Raw genomic sequence first — 22,481 nt, 5'->3', positions numbered from 1 at the left:
CTGGCGCCGGTTAGACTTGTTGTGTGGGTTTCGTCTTTTGGGGAAATGATCCTGCGGGGGTTACTTCAGTCTTATGAATAGGTCTAGACTCTTTTGCGGTGCATGATCTAGTTTATTATATTATTAAACAACGATAAATGTTTAGTTTGAATTAAATCTACAGTACTTGTCTCTATACTATATTACTTTTTATTGTCTTAATCTCCGGGTTTGTTTGTTTTTTTGGTTTTTTTAGAATCAAACCTTTACAACAGAAAATTATGCGAGTTTTGAAATTGAACTTTAAATCTATTTCTCGTTTATTATTTGTTTACGTTATTTTATTTTGATATAGCTTTCGTTGTTGATGTTAAAAATATCTTAATTCAATCGACGGTACTATTTTTAGGAGTTTGACAATGATTCAGAGAAGGATAGTAAAATAAAAAATATCTAAATATGATGATGCATTACATGGGTGTGGGTCGGTAACTCTGACATCAATATAAATAGAACGTTGTATTTGTGTTTATGGTTGTTGTATGACGTTATGTATAAGTACAAGGTTTTTATCTATATTTAATAAATATATAACAATTGATTTTATTATTAGTTTTTAAAAAATTAAATATTAACTTTAAAAAAGAAAAAACCAGACCCGTTTTTTAAGTTCAAAGAAGTTGTTCAGATGAGCTTTATCCATTAATTTATATATATTTAACTTGCTTTAGATTTATTGAAATATTTTTGGATGTATGTTCGTATAATGGAAAAATAAAAATCGTGTACCATTGTCTACAAAGTGTTGTTTTATAAAATATGGAAGGGTCAATCTGAAATCACAGTACTATCTCAGCATTAAATTAACTTTTGAATTTTTACTTCATGAAAACCAATGAAATAGTTTTTCATTCGTTGGTTATTTATTTATTTTTTATTTTTTGTGTAGCAGGTTTTTTTACTTGCTTTACTTTAACTCATGTTTTTTCACGTTTGTCCTCAAATTTTGTATCCTTAATTTAAAATACTTCCTGACATTGCCGCTTGATGAAATTTTGCACAGATACTAAGGCCGGATGACAATACACGATTCTACTATTACTTTTGCAAACTTTCCCTCATACTGGGGTAAATTAAGGGTGCAGGTGTAGTAATTTAACATACTTCCTGACATTGCCTGTTGATCAACTTTTGCACAGTTACTAAGGTCGGGTGCTACCATTACTTTTGCAAACATCCCCCCGTACGGGGGTAAATTAAGAGTGCGGGTGTAAAAAATGACATCATCTGCAAAACGGCTGTGCGGGGTTTTTGGGGTCGCAGATGACAAATCCGATTGCTGTTTGAAATAAAAAAATGACAAAAACCTGGTACGACATTTCATCATCACTCATATATATATATATTTGGCGGACAGTATTGTTTGATATTTTATAAATATCTTACAAATTTCAGTATATGTTGTTATCTTTTGAAATCCAAATTAACCTAATAATTAAACTCTTGCAATGTATGATAATTGATTAAAGTTTGACTAAAAAGTATAAAGCAGGTTTTTAAAAGTTTTTGTAATATTATTTTATGCTTCTGTGAATATCTAACATAATTGATATACCAAAGCGTTGCTTAGTCGAAAGTTATATAATTGTTTTTATATTATTTTATCGATAAAATGAGTTTTCGATGATATCACTGTAATGAATAAAATTTCACCCATCATTTTTTACTTATCGTGGAGAATTGTGAAATAGAACGAGTCTTTCAAAGAAGATCCTTTTTTTCTTGTTTTGTGAAAATTTATTGATCCTGATTATGTGAGTGACAATATATTAGTTTCTTGTATATTTGCAATTACGATTAACAAACATATTATATACAATTTATGAAAAAGAAAAAAAAACTATTTTGAGATTTAAATTTAAAAATGAATGAATATTTTTATATAGTTTAATTTTAGAATTGAATAAATTTTAACAACTACATAATTTAGTTTACTTTTCGATGGGAAGATAATAGAAAATCTTTTGGTCAATTTTTTTTTAAATTGATACTTAATAAACAAAGATATTTTTTTAAATATCTTCATTTTTCTTTTTTTTTGTATTTTTTAAAATTGTTGATATGTAGCAAGTAAAGTTTTTTTATCAATAGAAATCAGTTACTGAAGTTCGACGATATCTTTACGTCATAATTAACAGTTTTATCCTTCATATTCATTAAAGGAATCCTATTTTTAGCTTACTTAATTGTAGAAAAGTAATGAGTCGCAAATTAGTGTATGTAGTTAAGAAATACCTCATCGCAGATCTATTAAACTCTTGAAAAATCTTTACGAAGCGTTATATTAATTTAAATGTGAAGCATGTTTTCCATACTTTGAAACATATTATCTGTTTGACTCTTAAATTTTATTAAATTAAACGAATATTACGTACATGATTTCCAAGATTCTTTCACAAAATAAATAAAGTCAACGTATTTCTTAATTCTGCTTCTTAAATAATATACGCTTACTTTTGAGTGTTTTTTTTTCGAGTTACGTTTGCATTAAAAGTTTCTTTTTCTTTTAATTAAATTACTTTTTTCCTTTAAATTTTAAGATTTTAACTACTGTGCATTTACCCTCATTGTAATTGCGTATTGTATGAATTCATTATCAACTACTGAAAACTCTTTTTAACTTTGTTATCTTTTATTATTTATTTTTCGAAACGTTAATAATGATAATCATCAGAATATCCATTAGATTTCATTGAGTTTTCAACAGTAAATTTTTGTAAGTTTAAATGAAACCTTGCAAGAGCATCTTACGCTTTAGAAATCGTAAGTAGATAGATGAATAATAGTTCTACCTGGGGTAGAAGTTCTGGCGCGGTTCTGAAATAGCGTTAGCGCTGCTAATAGTACAGGAAAGTGGTAGTGTACCGCAAAATAATGTCGTAGGTAGCAAGAACCCAGTCACCGCTCCACCAATCCATCCCCATCCGTCAGCTGAGTTTTCTAAACATTGACGGTATTGGTAATCTTCATGTTAATCTGAGAACTAACTTAAAAAAAAATCATGTACGTCACAACTTATAAGGACTTTTGTATTCTAAAACGTACTTAATTAACGAGTATACTGTTATCTTTAAGAAAGCAAGATAGTTATCATTCGAATAAAAAATAATAGAATTTTGTTTTTAAATAAAATTTTTTTGATTTTACAAAAGATACATTGATAACTAAGCAAAAATTTTACATTTTTATATTATTAATGACATCAGTCATACTGACAAATTTATTTTATTACCATTACCTTGAATTTTATTTTATTATCTTGAACACGGGCTTTATACATGTATTTTAACGAGACGGATATTATGGATGAAATTATAGATAAAATTCATGTTTGACCCTCGCCAGAAATTTAACTCGAGACCATTAAATATATGTAAAAATTTTGAATTATCTTTAAAAGAAAAATTTGTTCGACTTCTTTAAAAAAAAAAAATTAATAGTTTTGTAGCTTTACTACCAACTGTGAATTACTACCAGTCAATTACATCGTGAATTTGTTCAGCCAGTTTTTTTAAATTAAATTATTCTCTATATTTGACAGGTTTTTTAAATTTATTAAATAGTTAAGATCTAGTTTGCCATAAATACAGGAATAAATGTGCATATTAAGAAAAAATAGAATGAATAATCCTTGTGGAAAATAACAGTACGTTATCACTGCTCTTTGAAAAATTAGTGGCATTTATTTTCGTTAATACTAATTAACTATAAAATTGTATATGCAATTATTATATTATTTAGATAAATGATACCATTACATGTTCTATTTCCGATGGAAACCCACATAGTATGATAAAATTATCGGTACAGGAAATAATGACAATTGACATCCTGATATATTAATTACTTTTCAGTAAAATTTACGGTGATTGGGAAAAAAACCTACCACTGCATTTTTTCTGCATTCCTTGAATTAAATCTGATGTGGATATCACATGACTTCCTTGTACGCCTATTAAATTACATATAGACATTTAAAAAAAATGAAAAGTACATAAAATTTTATTTCATTAATAACTTCTGATATTTTTTTACAATCGTAGCTTAATAATTATTAATAAATCAATATATTTAAATTAAAAAAAAAGTTAAAACAAGGAGTTGAATTCGAATTTCAACCTATGTGCCTTCCCCTTGTGAGATCCAAATATTTCCATTTCATTAATTAGAATTTTATATGGCTATAACTGTGGAACCAATGAAAATAAGTACCACTTGTGATATATCATTGTAAAAAGCTCTCAATGAGGGGTTATTACTGCAGATAAGAAAAAGTCCATAAACCAGATTTTTTTTGGATTTGGGGCTTTTTTGGACACTTTTGGTCCAGTCTACTGCAATCAAAAGGGGAGGTGCACAACTAGATGTTACAATAATCCTTAATCCAAAATTTCAACATCCTACCCTACTCGTTTTTGAGTTATGCGAGATACATACGTACAGACGTCACGCCGAAACTAGTCAAAATGGATTCAGGGATGGTCAAAATGGATATTTCCGTTAATCTGAAAACTGAAATTTTTCGCGATTACAATACTTCCTTTACTTCGTACAAGAAAGTAAAAAAAGAACATTGTGTGGGTTTTTTTAATAAACCCAAAAAAAACAAAAAAACATTGTAATGATCGAAAATTTGCAAATAGTGAAAGATTGTATAAAACCCAGTGGTTTGTAGGTTACATTATTTCTAAAAAGGATAAGTTTCTGTGATGGTCTGATATAAGAATTTTTCCGATATGACGAGCAAATAAAGTGACGGTAAAAGTATTTTTATTACCAAAAGCATGGCCTGTGTCCATTCTTCTAAGGTATGCTTGGATAAAACCGTTCAAGACAGTCAGAGCTGTTTTGAAAATAACTAGTTAGAGAAACGGAATGAAGATAGTGAGATATTAATGGAAGATCTTAATGGGCTCTAGGCTGCAGAAAGAAATATAAACATGAATAATAGGTATTTACATTTAATCGTATTTGTTCTTTTTTTTCTAAAATATTATCCATGATATGGTAGATAGAAAAAAAGTTACGGAATTAAGTTTTCCAACGCTTTAATTCGGTTGTTAACGATTTAAAGCCTAATGTGATGTACAAAAGACACAGTTTCGATTTCATTACATTTATAGAACGATCATAAAGTAATAACATTATTTAAAAGTATACGCCAGCAGTACTTCATCGATAAAAAAATAGTAGACCCCATGTGGTCGGAATGGGAAGTTGTTTTTATCATTAATCCAACTGTGGCTAATAAAATCTACAGAATTAATGAATTTCATGTAATATTTATTGGGCGTTATTTTTATTGTAATTATTCATTTTACAGTTACATGTTTTTGAGAATGTTACTCTGTTCTTTAAAATTAAATAAAATGTTAAAAAAATCTGAAAAGTAAAAATGAACATACACAGATTTACTAAGATTTGGCCCAGACTTCAAAAATTCGAAGATAAAGTAGAAATAATTATTATTTTTTAATCTTTAGCGTGGTTTTTAAGTTACTATTTCTTTAATTAAATTATAGAAAATCTACCCCAACAAAAATGCTACTTGTATGAAAAATAAAACTTTGGAAGAAAAGAAACGCATTAAAATGATGTAAAGAGACTTACTATAAGTGGATTGCGGAAATATTTATTACACTGTAATAAATGTATAATTTTTTTATATTTCTATTAAAAAGACGCCATCATGTTTTATACATGTATTTTTTATTACACAATAACAACTCATTAGTAACCAACAATGATGAAAACAAATTGTTTCAAATTAGTCTAATGAGATGGCATAATTTTTGTTTTAAAAATATTTTAAGTTTCCCGTAGTTAAAGATATTACTCCAGAATCAAAGGGAAAAGTTATAAAATATTAAGAAGAAAATTTAATTGTTGGAATCAGTGCTCTAAGCAAAAACTATTGATCTTGCTGTAAAAAAGAAGGAATTCGACTCAATTGAAAAATTAGATTCGAAATCAAGTAACTCCCTTTTTTTTAAGCTAGTTAAAAAGAAAATTGATAATATAAATGAGCGGGTTGATTTATGTTAAATTGAAATGTCAATGGCCTTTATGTTTTGTTAGCGGTTATTATATATAAAGTTGTATTTAATTGTTCTTGTACTAGGTAACGAAACTCGCTCGTTTTATATTACTCTTAAGTTTAATAATGTAGGACAAAAGCGTGCGTGTAGTCATACGGCAACGGTATTTTTCGACTTTGTATTTTACTACATATTGTATGTATACTTGCGTTATCATTAGAACAGGGATTACGTAACTGAATAATTTACGTAATCAGGTTGGTTGTAGTTACATGATAAAATTTGCTACATTTTTATTTTGGGTTTACTCAGAGTTTGTTACGATTATTATTAGATTTATTAGAATGTATCTTAAGATTTTATGTAGTTAATGATTTGAACACATAATTCCTAGAGTCGATAACTATTTAGGATTATTCTTCTGTTCCTCTACTACTGTTCTAATTTTATTTGCATGTATTCTAATATCGGATGGTAATGGATTTATTATTTAAGTGCAGTAATAAAATATTTAAATGGTTTCAATATAGCTACATGTAGCCTACTGATTGAAACGCAGAAAGAAATTTCTTTTCTAAGTGGTGAAATTTTTTACTCTGAAATCTAGTGTATCAGTCAGTGGAAACTTACACTAATTTTTCTCATTTTTGAAGTGAACATAGGACTTAATACATATTCGAAAAAGTTGATTAATAATTTTATATTTGGCAAATAATAAAATATTTCGAAAAAAACATTTTTTAATTTGTATTCGTTTTATTTTAGGTTCGTTAGTATTTAAAAAAAAATAAACTCTCGTGGAATGTGGTAGTTCATAGATTTAAGCAGAATTTTAAAGATCACATTTTATAAATCGTACAAATATCAGGGTGCTCTAACTACTGAAAATTTCTTTTCACGTTACACTTTAATCAGATTCAAATTTTTTTTTTTTAACTAAAGTAGAATTTTCTAATTTGAATCATATCCTTATTTTCTGATCTAACAGTTTATTTTTTTTATTTATTCCTTTGATATTTTGCCAAGAATCCATTGTTCTTGAAATCTTCCGGACGCGGTAAGTTTTTGCGTTATATATTACAGCAAATCAGTGGTAATTTACAGCATTAAAATGTAACCAAGTTTTGTTAACGGATTATTCTAATGCTTAACAACCTTTACACCCGGTAAACGTTTTGTTGTTTGGAACCATCCGTAAGTCTAAGAGAACTTAATTCAATATTTCTTCTTTGTATTTCGTTATTCTGCCATTGATTCTTTTGGCGTTATATTATTCAGTCCATCTCCCGTTCACCATTTAACATTGTATGTGTGGCATATTATAAAAAGAGTGATATTATTGCATTATTCATATTGGAAGGGTTATTTCCTTTATAGTACCTAAATGGCCTGATTTAAGTAGAAACGTTTTCTGTATTTGGTGTTTAATAAACTGTCATAGTATTGGTATTACTCATCAAAGTTTCTAATCGATTAACAATTGATGGGCAATGGTTATAACAAGTATATGTAAAATAGTGTTGGCACTGCTAATAGTACAGTAACGGGGCTCATGCACCGCAACAGAACGTCGTACTTAACAAGAAGTCAAATGTTTTGTTGCATTCGTGATATTAGTAAAGAAAAAACAGACACGTTCACCATACAGCGTATTCACTTGCGTGCGTGAGTATAGCGTGTGTTTGTGTTAATATTACTCGAATTTCCCATCTGTCTAGCAATCAATCCCCATCCTGAGAAATATGTAGTGTTTCTGTATGACGTATGTATACGGTTGCTTATCCCCGTTCTCGCAGAATAGCCTCTGAGATCAGTTGAATACCGTTAACCAAAATTCACTAACAGCATATATACAAGACATGACCAAAAATAATATCGAAGTGTTAAAGCTAATATCTGTTAACTTTGAGTTACAATACTGTGACACCGTCACGCGGCACACATCCAACCAATAAGAGCATTCGTCCCATACTTTAACCAGCATTTCCGAAGCAATGGAACAGCAACCGCTACAATTCTGTGCCTGAAATTGGATAGATAAGTAGGTAAGCTCACACACAAGATCCCTTTTTTTCCCCCCATAGGAAAAAATCACTTGGGGTCAGATCGGGTGACAAGCTCACATCGAGTACGTACCGGCCAACTTAGCGGTCGTGGAAAAAGTCATTCAACCGATACCGTGCTATTTCAATGAAGAGGCGCGCCATCTTGTTTCCAAATAAAATTCTCTGGTCCATCTTATAGTTGAGGAAAGAGCTATGTACGCAGCATAAGCGAAAAAGATTGTCTGTATACTATTACTTTGAGAAAACGAATGGCAAATAAATTTGCCATCAGAATGTCACATAGAAAATATTTTATTCTCTGGAGTCCTTTTCGCATTGTAAGAGTTATGGGGATATTCTGGACCCCCCCCCCCCAGATAAGGACATTATACTGTTCACGTTCCCCTAAGGTGAAATGTGGACTTATCGTTAAATACAATATGGTCAAGAAAGTTGTCATCTTCATGCTGCAAAATTTTGATTGCGAAATGCGGCATGCATAGTATGTCATTACCGGGATTGCTAGTTCGCTGCCGGCCTTCCTAACAGATTTTTAGAATTTCGTAGAAAAGACCTTGATATGTTCAACGTTTTCTTTAGACACTCTCGGTCGTCTCATAGTCTGTCTCCCTTTTACACAGAGATTCAGTTGTTTCAAACCGATTATCCGATCGACGAATGATATTGTCACTTAGAGAATTACAATTGAATTTTCTAAGGAACACGTATTGAACTGTAACTGCAGATTCATGTTCATCAAACTGAAAACACAGAATGCTTTCCGTTTAGGAAAGCCATCTTTGTTAGTAACGATATACAGCGGAAAGATAAGTAATCAATCTACGGCCATGCTTTCAACTAAAATTGTCCTTTTTGCTCTTTGATTCTAGCCTTAAATCAATACTGCACACCCCATCCAAGAGATATTACAACAAATTAAAACCCAGATATTATTTTTGTATTCGGTATAATTGATTTCAAATTTGGTCTGGTACGTCTCCCGTAAGGTGATAGAATATTAGATCCAAGAATTTCAACTCGTTTTGTTTTCCGGAAGGCAGCGTAGTTTGATTCGTCACAGTATTTTGCTCCTTTTAGCGATTTCTTTTATGTAAATTGTTTTCATACCATTACAATCGTCATGTTGAATCAAAAATGATTATAATCTCTTCATTTGTTAACTTTATTATAATCTCTAGAATGGACTAGCAATACTTAACAGGATCGCGGTCTCGGGTAATAGGTAACAGAGTGCCGACGAGATTTTCTAGAAAATGTTCCTTATTTCCATTTCTTTGTCATATTGTTAAAAAATAGCCGGTTATGACAAAAATTATAGCATCGGGTCATCCTCTAATAATAATATAATATATTATATTTATATTCGTAGACGAGTAACTGAAGTTGTTGGAACGCTCTTATATGACATTTCTTAAAATTAAATAGGACCTATAAAGGATATCTACTACGAAATCAAATAGGACCTACGTAAAGGCTTACGTAACTTTTGTTATATAGGTTTCGTAAGTCAAAATTTAATATACATATATATATTCCTGAATAATTTAAAATGTCGTTTAATGAAAGGTTTTAAAAGAATATTTGCAAATTTTGTTTTCCATTATTACACGTTTTAGCAGAGCATATAATTAATTAACAACTTGATGGATTACAACTTTTTAATTTATGCAGTAGCTTACACGCAAGTTGTAAAACTTTTTATAGATTTGTTTACGACTGACAAAAAAATAACAAAAACGCATACTTTAGAATTTTATGCATCTGTCTCATTTATTATATAATAAAGATGTTTTAACACTTTAAATTGTGTCCGTAAATAGTTTTACTTTTTTTCTTATTATATGTCATTTCTTTGCTAAATCGATAATTTTCTATCTGATGTTAAATCATCTGGTTCATGTAGTAAGAAAAACAAGAGTATGTTATTTTGAAAGTTTTTAGTAGAAATTGTTACAATATGGAAAAGTATTGTAAAACTTACGAAGCATTTTATATCCTTTATGTTTCACACTACGCTGAGAGAGATTGATTGCTTTACTTATTCCATCAATTTTCCGTTATATTATAAATTTTTTAATCATTTCGAAACTATATAACATACACCTGATGTATATCATTTTGATTTATATGTCAAAAACTACAACTGGAAGAATTTTGGTTTTCCTCAATTATTAATATGTTGAAATTTTTGCTCAGGAGGAGTAAAACATTTAATTTTATTTTCACTCTACAGTCTCAAAAATAGTTGATTTGTATTCTATAAACGATTATTAGGCCCTGAATTATATTATATATACCATTCATTAAGCTTATTCTGCATCCACTGGACGAATAATAAGTCAGTATGCAGCTACATTTTTACAAGCAGCCGACCTCAGACAGATTTCACGTCTCTGCACATTCCGTAAGGAACTTCTCGATATCTAATTTCCACTTAAACTCTCCGAAGTTTTATCAAGGATAAAAAAAATAAGTGGTGGTTAAAAAATACCAAATTTATCCGCGGAGGAGCCAAGTCGTGAAGTACTTTCCAGAAGATAAAAGTTTTCCCCTCCAGGTTTTGGATGTTCATCAGACTCACAATCCCTTAAGACATTTAGGGATTCTTATGTCCGATAGGAGTAGCTATTATCGATCAGTAATTTTGGGTTGATTAAATATATGATTATATGCTGTTACAGAATCGGTTTACTTATAGAAAGTAAACGACACCTCAAAAACTTGGTCAGATTTCGTGAAGGTACAACCTCTCTAATTCTCGTAATTGAATGAATTGCTACGCAAGTATCCAGCTGAACTATAAACCTGTTCCTAGGTTGCGTTTCATTCTACTGGAGGAATTACGAAGCATATTGTCGCTTCAGTAATGAATGTGACTTACTAATGACAGTTTCTCAGAACAATAAAAGGTTTATTAATTGTATACAATATGTTAAACTTAATGCATCAAAATTATTAGTTAATTCGCTTCTATTAAAGACGGAATTTTTACCATCCCGACCTCTTGGTCTAGAACGTGTCTTAAATCTTGCCTAGGCATTATATAGCTCGTTCAAGTCCTAGTAAAGCCAGATATTTTTACACGGACTTGAATACTAGATCGTGGATACCGGTGTTCTTTGGTGGTTGGGGTTCAATTAACCACACATCTCAGGAATGGTCGAACTGAGAATGTACAAGACTACACTTCATTTACACTCATACATATCATCCTCATTATTCATCCTCTGAAGTATTATCTGAACGGTAGTTACCGGAGGCTAAACAGGAAAAAGAAAAGAAAGAAAAAAGGCATTATATAGCTGCTAATAATGAGATAACATTTGACCTTTTAATTGTTGTGTCATTTTATTAGAACTTTCTAGTCAGTTTTTGGAATGATTGCTAGATGGACGAATTATTTGTGCTACTTAACGTGCAATTGATTTTTTTTTTTTTTTTTTTTTTTTTTTTTTTTAATTTTAGCGTTAGCGCTGTATATTTACTGATAGAGGTGTGATTTTATTTAGAGATAAACATTAAAAATTAAAAACACGACAACCAAAAATAAAACATTGCTCTTTAATGAAGGATAATTACTACCACAGGATAATTAAAGAGCGTGCGGATGACAATTTTGAATATAGTATAATTTTGTTTTCAATTTTTTTTTTAATTTATGTAAATATATATAGCCTATGACACTCCCGGAAACGTAAGGATTCCAACGCGGGCTCATACATTTAAATCGGTTCAGTCGTTGAGCTGCTACGGTGGAACAAACATACATACATACTTACATACATTTATCCTAAATACATTACACTTCTTGGGCAGTCGTGTAATAAATTATTAGCGTATAAACTACAGTGAGTATTTTTTGTAGTAAATTAAAAATATTTTAATTTTTCAAACGTCTAATTTTTTACTAAAAACAGCTGTTATTAATTTTTTTTAATTCTTATATATTTTTCCATCGTGATTTTTTAGTATACTAACAAGTACCCCGTTTGAATTTTGAAAAATCGGACGATTGTTTGTAGAAATATTATGAGAGCACCCCATTGCACCTCCCAAAACAATGCTCCAGGGCACCCGGTTTTTACCAGTTGATGGTGATTGCTCTAGCCTCACACCTGGTGCTCGCATCACCTCACCACTCTAGCCTCACACGCAGTCCTCACGGGAGACAGACATTTATAATTTATTTAATATTATTTTATTTAATTAAATTTATTTCTATTATTTTTGTAATATTATTCATTCGATTTATTCGAATCATTCAGTTCAAAACCAACTCGCACAGTGAAAGAGACTCGTAGTTCATTTATTCAATTCATTAAAGTTTGTGCATCAACCGGCAAATCTCCACTACTACATTTACATAGCCTATGATACTCTTGGTAACGTAAGGATTCCAACGCGGGGTGGTCTTACATCTAAATCGGTTCAGCCGTTGAGCTGCTGCGATGGAACAAACATATATACCATACTCCCTAAATACATTACACTTTTTTTGGGCAGTCATGTCAAAATAACGGAATTATTTAGTTAATGGTAACGTTTCATAGATTGGAGAAAATATTTAAACATTGCAAAAAACCCGCAACATGACAAAATTTCTTATCCGGTTTTGCTCCATTTATAAGAAATATTTTTGAGGTACCTAAAGCTTAAATATGAAATTCTTTTAAGATTATGATGATGACATTTCCCCCCCAATCTTTATCTATTGATTAACTTAAGTGCTTTATGTTCATCCCATATGAAAGTTTCGTTTCCTTTTATAGATTTAAAAAACCGATGGTTAACGAACTTTTAAAAATTATTCTCTACTATTTCTGTAATTATTTAATTTAACGTTTGAAAAACAGTTAAATATCCAGTTAAAACAAATCTCCAGATTTGTTTAAAAATATGGTCACAATATTACACCCTTTTAATGCTTACAGTGATCGCGGTATTCTATCCTTATTCTGTTATTGGAGATTCCCTTTTAAGGCATATTTTAATTGGAATCATTAAATTTCACATTGAGTATTACGGATGTCGATCGGGCTTGATAATTAATATTGAACTACTCAATCTTTTTATTATTAAATCTTTTTTTCTTTCTTTCAATTTTTAATTGATGTAAAATATCTAATAATTCGTCAAAGATTAAAAGGAAGTAATAATAATAAATAAATAAATAAATAACTAACTAACTGGACTCGGTTGAATCACCTTTCAACCTTTTGTAAAACGAACAATATATTTTTCGTCTTACAGATTTATGACCTTTGTTAAAACTCTCTGTGGATAAGGTTACAACGATAAGATGTGTTTGTTTGCTTGCTTACCTTTTTACAGTAGTTTTAGATAAAAAGTTGTCATAATTTACAATGTATTATTTATATTTAAAACTGTATGAAATATTTTTTTTTACCTTTGTTTTCGTTATTTTTTCATTACTTTCTCTAAATGTTTATCAACTTTCTCAATTTTGTGAAAAGTCCTATACATTTGATCATTAACGTTTCTCTACAGTTTTGGTTCGTTTGATATCAGTCTTTGTGACGCAGCATCTTGAGAGCAAATTTATTATTACAAACATTTTTTTTTTTTAGTTAAAAATGTTTTCTTTTTTATTATCACACTAAAATGTTATCAGTATTTTAAATGACTAATGAATCTATATCATGCTTATCTACAGTAAAATTTTCATTGATTATATAAATTTAAACAAAAAAAAAATTAAATTACACCTAAAACTGAATAGCTTATTTTTTCAATATTTTGTGTGGATAAAATTTGTTTGTTGCTTACAAATTATCTAATCAGTAATTTAATTTAATCTTTTGTGTTTATTTGTTTGTTTACTTTTTTCCGCAGGGGGAGAAAAAAGCTCTGCCAGCCGCCGTCAGGCCCACACTGATGGCAGTGCGGGGCTCTCACCCGCTTACCCCCTGAAACTGGCCCCCCTTGATCACCCGTCATCGAACTCCATGTCTCTAACAATCCGCATCTCCTCAGCCTGTCGTCGCCTCTCCTCATTGGCCTTCTCTCCTATCATTGTTCATTGTATCATTGCGATCCTAGTCGAGACACATTCCCATTTCTCGATATTGATCAGCATCACCTCGATTACATTGTTGGCCCCCTCCACACCCTGATCCTCGAGCACTACTTTTAAGTCGCGCCATCTTTTTTTTTTCCTGTTTACCCTCCTGAAATCACCTTCAGGTATTACTTCAGAGGTGATTGAGAATGATGTGGTCCAGTGTACCGTTTCTAAATAAAATTCCAATTTTTTAACTTTTTTTTGTTTTTTTCAACTTATTTTGCATCATTTTTTTCAGAGTTAAATTTGCTACAATTTTTGTTTAAAAGTTTTATGTGTTTATTACCCATTTAAGAAAGTTATTGTAGGTCAAACAGAAAAAAACCCTGTTTTTTACCACAATTTATTGGTTTTCAACCCAGATTTCTCAAAACCTACTCAAGATACGGTTCTGAAACCAATTTTATTCGATTTTTCAGATCAAACCCCATAAGAAATCGTTAATTTTGCCTCTCAATTAACGTCCTAAACATTTCAGTACGATCTTATTTCACCGGGATATCTGAAATCCGAGCGAAATCTTTCACTAGCCGCAACTCGCAAACGAAGCATTTTAGGTCATAAGTTTACATGAAAATAGTTTATGATAGTCCCGGGAGAACTTCGTAATACACTCTGTTTACATCTCATACTTTTAAATCGTAGATAAATTTGATCTATTATTATTATTAATTTTGTAGTTCTAGAAATTACCAGTAAGCTGGCATATAGTTTATTAATCATTATGTAGATAAATTAATTAAATTCATTATCTTAATTATTTTATATTATTTTGTTTATAAAAAAATCAATAGAAAGTATAATTAAAAGGAAAAAAATAAACCTTTTGTATAGTTATTTCCGGTGGTAAAGTTGAAAAAACTGACTACTTTTTTATTTTTGTGAATTATGTAATCTATGTATAACAAACAGACTTAAGAAATCGATTTCATCTAAATAAACACTGCTGATATCTGATTTATATCATTAAAAAAATAAAAATACTAAGCAGTAAAGGAAAAAAAATTAAGATTTGATACCCTGTACTATTGTTCTAGAAGAAAAGGGGGAAAAGTTATGTTTAAGTGAAACAGTTGATTCTTTTAAACAAATATTAATTTTTCTTCATGTTCTTTATCATCATAATGTAATGAACATTTTTAATCCGTTACAAAAATAGCAAACTTACTGATTCATCTTAAAAATACTTTCCTATTGATCCCTTAAGCCATTCCAAATTTCTTATATGGTCTTATATTGATAAAATTATTTAGGTACCATGATTCTACTTCCAGAAAATTTCGACATATCTTCGCATTTCACATCCCCCAGACCCCAAAACCACCGTCAGCTCAAAATTTTATATATAGTGAAATATATATATATTTCACTTTTTTGTGGACACGATTATTGCCATAATTTTGCACCAATCACTTTCAATTTTTTTCTTAAAAATGACTCACCCCAAAATCTCGGTCGAGTTTGTTAACGGCCAAAATCGGACCATGGAAGTAGCAATTGTAGGGGGGGGGGGGATTTTTTTCGAAAAAACAAAACATTTCTATAACTATCTTATTAAGTAAAACATCGAATTCGTTAAAAATTCCTACTATTCTTTGAATAAGGTCTTAAAACTTATGTCAGTATATTTTTTTGATATCACCGACCATTGGTCCAGAGGGTGAAAAAAATGGGGTTCCGAAGACAAAAGATCATATCTCCCGTAATAGGCACAGTATGGAATCAGTTTAAAGTGATCGTTGGTCCTCTAAACATTACCTAAAACTTTTGTCAGAAACTATTTTTGATATGACCAACTCTTACGGTAAGGGATGACCAAAATTTTGCTGGAATTGTAGGAAAATGGGGGCTTGTCGTATGAAAAACATGTGAAACTCTTTTTCACATGCAACCATTGTTGTATTGAGTAAATTTGAAGTTTTTCTTAAATTTAAGGTGGGAATATTTTTTATCCTCTACTTAGCACCGGTGAAATCTACCTCCGACTTCCGGCTTGCCGAAAGGGATTTTTTTTATATGTCATATTTAAATTAATTCCTTATTTGATGGTAGTAATTCCTTAGTTGATGGTAATATAAAAATATATTTATGCATTTAATTCGAATATTTCTAAAAATTTTTTAATATGTAAGATTTGGTTAAAAAAATAATTTTGGTACCCCAATTTAAAGACTTAAAGATATATGTATAATTTTTTTCTCCACCAAATTTCAACTTTCTGCGGTATCGGGAAGAGGCATTTTAAGTGACAACAAGGGATAGAAGAATTGACAATTATGTAATGTTAAAATAATTTTTTAAAACACGGGGAGGGTTATTTACAACAGTTTCGAGAGTAGCGAGTGTAATTGGTTGATGGGAGATAATAAAAATAAAGCCGATGTAATATTTGCCACGAATGTGTTTTAATTATATTAAATAGAGTATGTATTATTAAAAATAAGTTTTGTTTTTGTATACTGTGATACGTATAAATAATTGAAGTATTTAACTCGACAGTGGGCCATGCTTGCTTATTCACAGGTCAACGACTTATAACCTATGGTGGTGTTCAAATGCTAATAGTGTATAAACAGGACGTGTCAACTGTGATGCTTGTTTAAAACATACGAATATTACTTGTTAAAAAAATTTATATCTAATTCTCAGTGGTATTTTCTCGTCTTTTTTAATAATTCCATCTCTTCTCTACGTTGTAATTACACATGTTATGCTTTTAGTATTTTTAATTATTAATAATATAATACAATATACTGTTAGTAGCAGAATTAAGTACATTAATTTATCTGTTACAGTCATTCTTTTAACTATGTTCTATGTAAAACACCTGAAATATAAGAGACACTACTGACAATAACTTTCTCTGAAAGTATAGGTATTTCAATATGCAGTTTGTCCCTGTGATGAAAAGAATGAATATCTCGATTGTAGGTCTGAATATTTTCATTTCGTCGGATTTGACTTCTTGTTCATAGCAGTATGTTTGGATCGATGAAGAAGGTAATAGAAAACAACTTCACTCCTCATTTTCCTGTACACCTTTATAGTTGTGATATCTAATAAATAAAAATATAATAATAACAATACAAATTCAAATGAAATATTATTTGCGATTTACCTACAGTAATATTTTATCCAAATCGCATAATAAATTTTTATCAAATAGTTTGGTTTTTTTAATAATATAATAGTGGACCCGGCAATGCTTATTATTTTATTAAATTATTATATTGTTAAATATTTTGGAAGTGATAACATGTAAAGTACTCCCGTAATAATAAATAATAATAACAAATTGTGCATTTTCAGCGAAATTGGTTAAGTAGTTTTTGTGTTATTAGGACACACACAAAACGAAGATTGTGTTTTATTTATACAGATAATACAAAAATCGATAATTTTTTTAAATAATATTTACGTTTCAATCTGATTTAGCGCCATTAAACGATATATAATGAATGGATAGTGTATTTAAGAACAGCGATTGATAAAACTCGTAGTGTTGTGTAAAACAACATCATTTATTGAGGTTGGCCCTGAATTGTGAAAAAATGCCATTTGTTTTAGTTCTTGACCTGTCCAACACATTGTATTAAGGAACGTCCGCTAATACTTAAATCACTTGTTTATTGCAATATATTATTTGTTTGATTATTATACGGTTTTTTTTTTGTTGTAAATATTCATATTAGTTATTTAAATTGTATTCATTTAATCTGTGATTACTTTATAGAATTTTTATAATCATTTTTTTCATTTATTTTCAGTTTATGGCGCTTCCATCGGCTATTAGGTAGGTGGTCTCAATTTTCTACCTTTCTATTTTTTCCTTCAAGTGCTGAGTTTATAATCGGGAAATAGGCTTTCATTAGTTTATAACTATTAGTCCATCATCCGATTAGTTTAGAATTTTTACAGGTTGAGTTAACGTGGGTAAAGTGATATGCTGATTCATTTATTAGAAACGTCTCGTCAAGTTGTGATAAAATAGAATTTTTTTAAAAATTTATAAATACCCTTTGTTTTTTAAATTGGGATAAAACCATTTAAATTAATTTTTATGTTTATTTTACGGATATGGTAATGTTATAGATATAGATTAATAGTAAAAATAATATACTATTAATATCAGTGAATTCAGTATTGATGTAATTTAAACTCTGTGGACCAGTGGCGTTAAAATTCGGTTGGAAATAATGAAACAAGTAAAATATTTGTATCCGTAACGCAGTTATCAATGTTCTCTTGTTAATTGAACCCTGTTCTTCCGAACCTAGTTCAAAAAGATATTTCTTAAGAATGTAATTGAAGAAATAATATATATATATTGATATTATTTATCTGCTTTGATTATCTTTATCAACATTTTTATTTAGATGCATCCTTAGCAAGTTATAAAAAATAATGTTTCCCTTATATGTATATATTTTTTTAAGTGTGAGTAATTGCTGAGAAACTATTTTAATAAAAAAAGGGGTTGGTAGGGCCCTCTGTAAATACTAATTATTGTAAGTTACACGACAGCTGTGATTTTAATGAAGGATAAGTTCTTGGTTCTAGTTATGTTAAAATACTTTCTTGCATCATGAAATGATACACAAATTGAGATGACGTGCTATTCTGCGTCAGAATTTTTTTTTATGAAACTCAAACAGATATTATTAATTTAGCAGTATTGTAATAAATATCTTCAAAATAAATCTGATGTGGACACTGAATGACTTCCTTGTACGCCTTTTTAAATTACATATAACAATTTTTTTTTTGAAATTCAAAGTACATAAAATTTTATTTCATTTACAACTTCCGATATTTTTCCATATATTTTTTTTTATTGTTATTATTGAATTATTATTTATCGTAAAACAGTCAGAGGTTAATAATTATTAATAAATCAGGGTATTTAAATTAAAAAATAAAAGTTAAAAAAAGGAGATAAAGTCACTGATTCGAACCGACGTGCCTTCCCCTTCTAAGATCCAAATATTTGATTAATTAAAATTTCATTTGGCTATAATTCTGGAACCAATGAAAGTAAATACCACTTATGAGATATCGTTGAAGAACGAGGGCTTATAACTGCAGTTAAGGAAAAATCCAAAATTTTTGGATTTTGGACTTTTATTGTACACTTTCGGTTCAGTCGATTGCACTCAAAAAGGGAGGTGCACAGCTAGATGTTACAACAGTCCTAAATCCAAAATTTCAACATCCTGCGGCTTATCGTTTTTGAGTTAAGCGAGATACATACCTACGTACAGACGTCACGCTGAAAGTAGTTAAAATCGATATTTCCGTTGAAAACTGAAAACCAAAATTTTTCGCCATCGCAATACTTTTTTTACACAATGCATATAACCAGAATTTAAAATTATTTAAATTTACATTGAAATGAATTAAAATACAATAAATTAGTAATCTAAAAAAGGAGAAAAAAAATTCCATTACGTAGAAATAAAAATAAATACATGATAAGACAACAAGAAATATTCATAAAATAAGACAACTGAATATTATTATGAATTTATACTGCCTTATCATTCACATAAACATTCACGGTTTTTATATGTAGATTTTTGTAAATTTCTCATATTTGTACACTTCATACTTGCGTGTTCATACTCGTCGCTATCAGCGCAGCTAAATAGTTTTCATTAGGTTGGGATTGTGGTATCGTGAAATATTCTTTGTATATTTTCTTTACTTTTTGGAGGTCGTGGAACTGAAAAGGTTGAGAATAGCCGGTCTACGATATCGTTTTACTCGTAAATCGGTATTTAAAAATCAATATCCTTTGAATCGAACAGCATTTTTGCCTTTTGTTTATTCTATTTAAATGTCATTCAAATCTCGTAATGATCATTATTTAATAATTATTATTAACATTAATGATGAAGCAGTTTTTAATTCAAGGTAATGCATCTGTTTTCTTCAGCATATCTTTCTTTCTTAAGAATATTACATTAATAATTCTACTTAAGATAGTCTTTGTTTTTTTTTTTTTTTTTTTTTTTTTTTTTTTATAAAAAAAAATCCTAATTCGCTAACGCATTCAAATAATATTGATTTTATTTTAAAACGAGCTGAAAAGGAGATTATGTAAAAGCTGATTTGATAACCATAATACATATATTTTCTTTATTATTTTCCTGAATTGGTGTACACTCTGTATATTCGACGCAGATTACATTTTATTGACGTTAAATGGTTCATTTCCTTCAGTAATATCTATATCGCGTAATTGTCGTTAATGACTGAGTCGAGATGATTAAGTAATCGCAGGGCGGAATTACCCTCGGTTAAACATTATACATTCCGTTTAATACGCTACTGTATCCTACGAGTACAGGGCGTGGACGAATGTTCATTATTAATATTGTACTACCGTAATGCCGTTTAATTATACATGTTGTAAATAATACTTCCAAAATTGCGTGACTACACGAATCGCATTTACGTATAGTTTTAAAAATAATTATTCGATGAAATAATACTTTATTATGGTAGTTTTCCGGTGAAAAATGCGTTATTAAAAATTATATATGGAGATGGTGGTTTTCCCTTTTTTCCTGCTAGATTTGATTTTAATTTTATTTCTTTCGTGAAAACTATTATTTATTTCGTGAATTATTAGTGAATGTAGATAATTTAGTTATTTGTCCAGGTTATGATGGTAATCACGAGTTGCATTTTAGGGTGGAATAATAATTTTTTATCGATTATTTTCTGTGTGATGGATTTACATTCGAACTTTGAATTTCCGTAAAGTAGTAGTAGTAGTAATTTCAATAAAGTATTTGGAACTGTTTCTAAGGTGACCCCAATTAATTTTATTTTTAACTAAGTATTGTTGCTCTGATCACTTCTACGCTTCCATTTTTTATTTTGATTATTCCAAAAACAATTCCAAAGTTATGTGAAACTTTTTTATGTAGGAATAGTTTTAGAAAATTATTTTTTAAATTTATTATACGGTGTACCGCATTCTAATCTATCAATTGGCGTTGTTTTTTTAATTGTGTAAGATTTGAGGTTTGGAAAATATTATGTTAAAAATTATAGTTTTGTTTTCGACGTCGTGATGATAATAACATGCATCGGGTCTGAAGTATGTCTCCTAAAGGACCGTGGAACATCGGTCAACGACAATTTGACCCGTCGGTCAAACGTTGACAGCGATAAAAGGAAAGAAAAAGAACTGTAAAAAGATATATTTTTCTGTTTGAATGTAATAATACGGTATTTTAATTCCTTCTGTTTATCAATGTTCCTGAGTAAATATGTGCAGACCTATGTAAAGAGGTAGATTAATTATTCAGTCGTTTGATTTGTATTGGATTTTGTTTCATCAATTTTGTATTATATTCGTTCGTGTGTTTAATTTATGCGTTCATCGTTATTACATAAGGTGATAGCATCTAACCCGCCCGCTTTCCTTTATTGGTATGCACATCGTACGCTGTTTTGTACGTACGTTGTAAATTACGCTTGTTTGACGTTATCGAATATTATAGTCAACCGACAGTATTAACACCTTGGTTGTACAATGAATGATAATTATTTGCGCTCAAGCCGAATCGTTATTTTAAATACGGTACGTGTATGCTGTAAGGATTATATTTTGAATTGAAGTTTTAGGGTATTTCCATAATTTTGTTGTTAGAACTCCATGAAATTGTTTCGCATTCACATTTTGATTGCTTGTCGCAGACATAAAAGGCAACGTCATCGTGACTTTGTTAATTATTTATTCTCGGATGCTTACTTAAATTTTTTTATACTGTTAATGATATACCTAAATAAAGTTTCTTTTATCATTATTAATAGTTTACGAATTTATTTTTATAAAAAAATAGTTTTTTTATAATTACGAACTTATCATAAATTAGTAATTTATAATTACTAATTACAATTTATAATTTTTAAAATATATAATTATAACATTTAATAATTTTTCTTAACTAAGGTTAGTTAATCAATTTTGAACTTTTGAGTGGTGATACATTAGGGATTTTTTCACAATAAATTTATTTTAGTTTTATAAAATTTGAGCTATTTTAAGTGATGATGTAGCTAAAATCAATAGTTTTGCATTGCTTGAAGACAGGTAACCGTATCCAAATTTAATATATAATTATTTTTTTTAAGAAGTCCGTATGCTGGGGTGCTGCATCTTGGATTAGCTCGTTAAATCTCTATAATCGACTAATTCGGATAACCACTTTGCTTGGAAAACATTAACGAGCAATTAAGGAT

At 29.5% G+C, this 22,481-nt stretch overlaps 1 protein-coding gene across 2 annotated transcripts in view; it reads left to right on the top strand.

The window, feature by feature from the left end:
- The window catches only part of LOC142320633 (ras-associated and pleckstrin homology domains-containing protein 1-like), a 323,711-nt gene that overhangs the window by 90,993 nt on the left and 210,237 nt on the right, over positions 1 to 22,481 (top strand). The window contains exon 2 of one of the 2 annotated variants that reach the window (XM_075358652.1): positions 17,993 to 18,018. The exons of the other annotated variant lie outside the window; for it this stretch is intronic. Coding sequence (XP_075214767.1) covers positions 17,996 to 18,018 — 23 coding nt within the window. The 5' untranslated portion in view covers positions 17,993 to 17,995. The remainder of the gene's footprint in view (positions 1 to 17,992; positions 18,019 to 22,481) is intronic. 2 annotated transcript variants of the gene reach the window in all.

The sequence above is a fragment of the Lycorma delicatula genome, chromosome 2, assembly GCF_047948215.1.
Source record: "Lycorma delicatula isolate Av1 chromosome 2, ASM4794821v1, whole genome shotgun sequence".
In the NCBI taxonomy this organism is placed as follows: Eukaryota; Metazoa; Arthropoda; class Insecta; order Hemiptera; family Fulgoridae; genus Lycorma; species Lycorma delicatula.
This window is presented reverse-complemented; position numbering and strand designations above follow the sequence as displayed.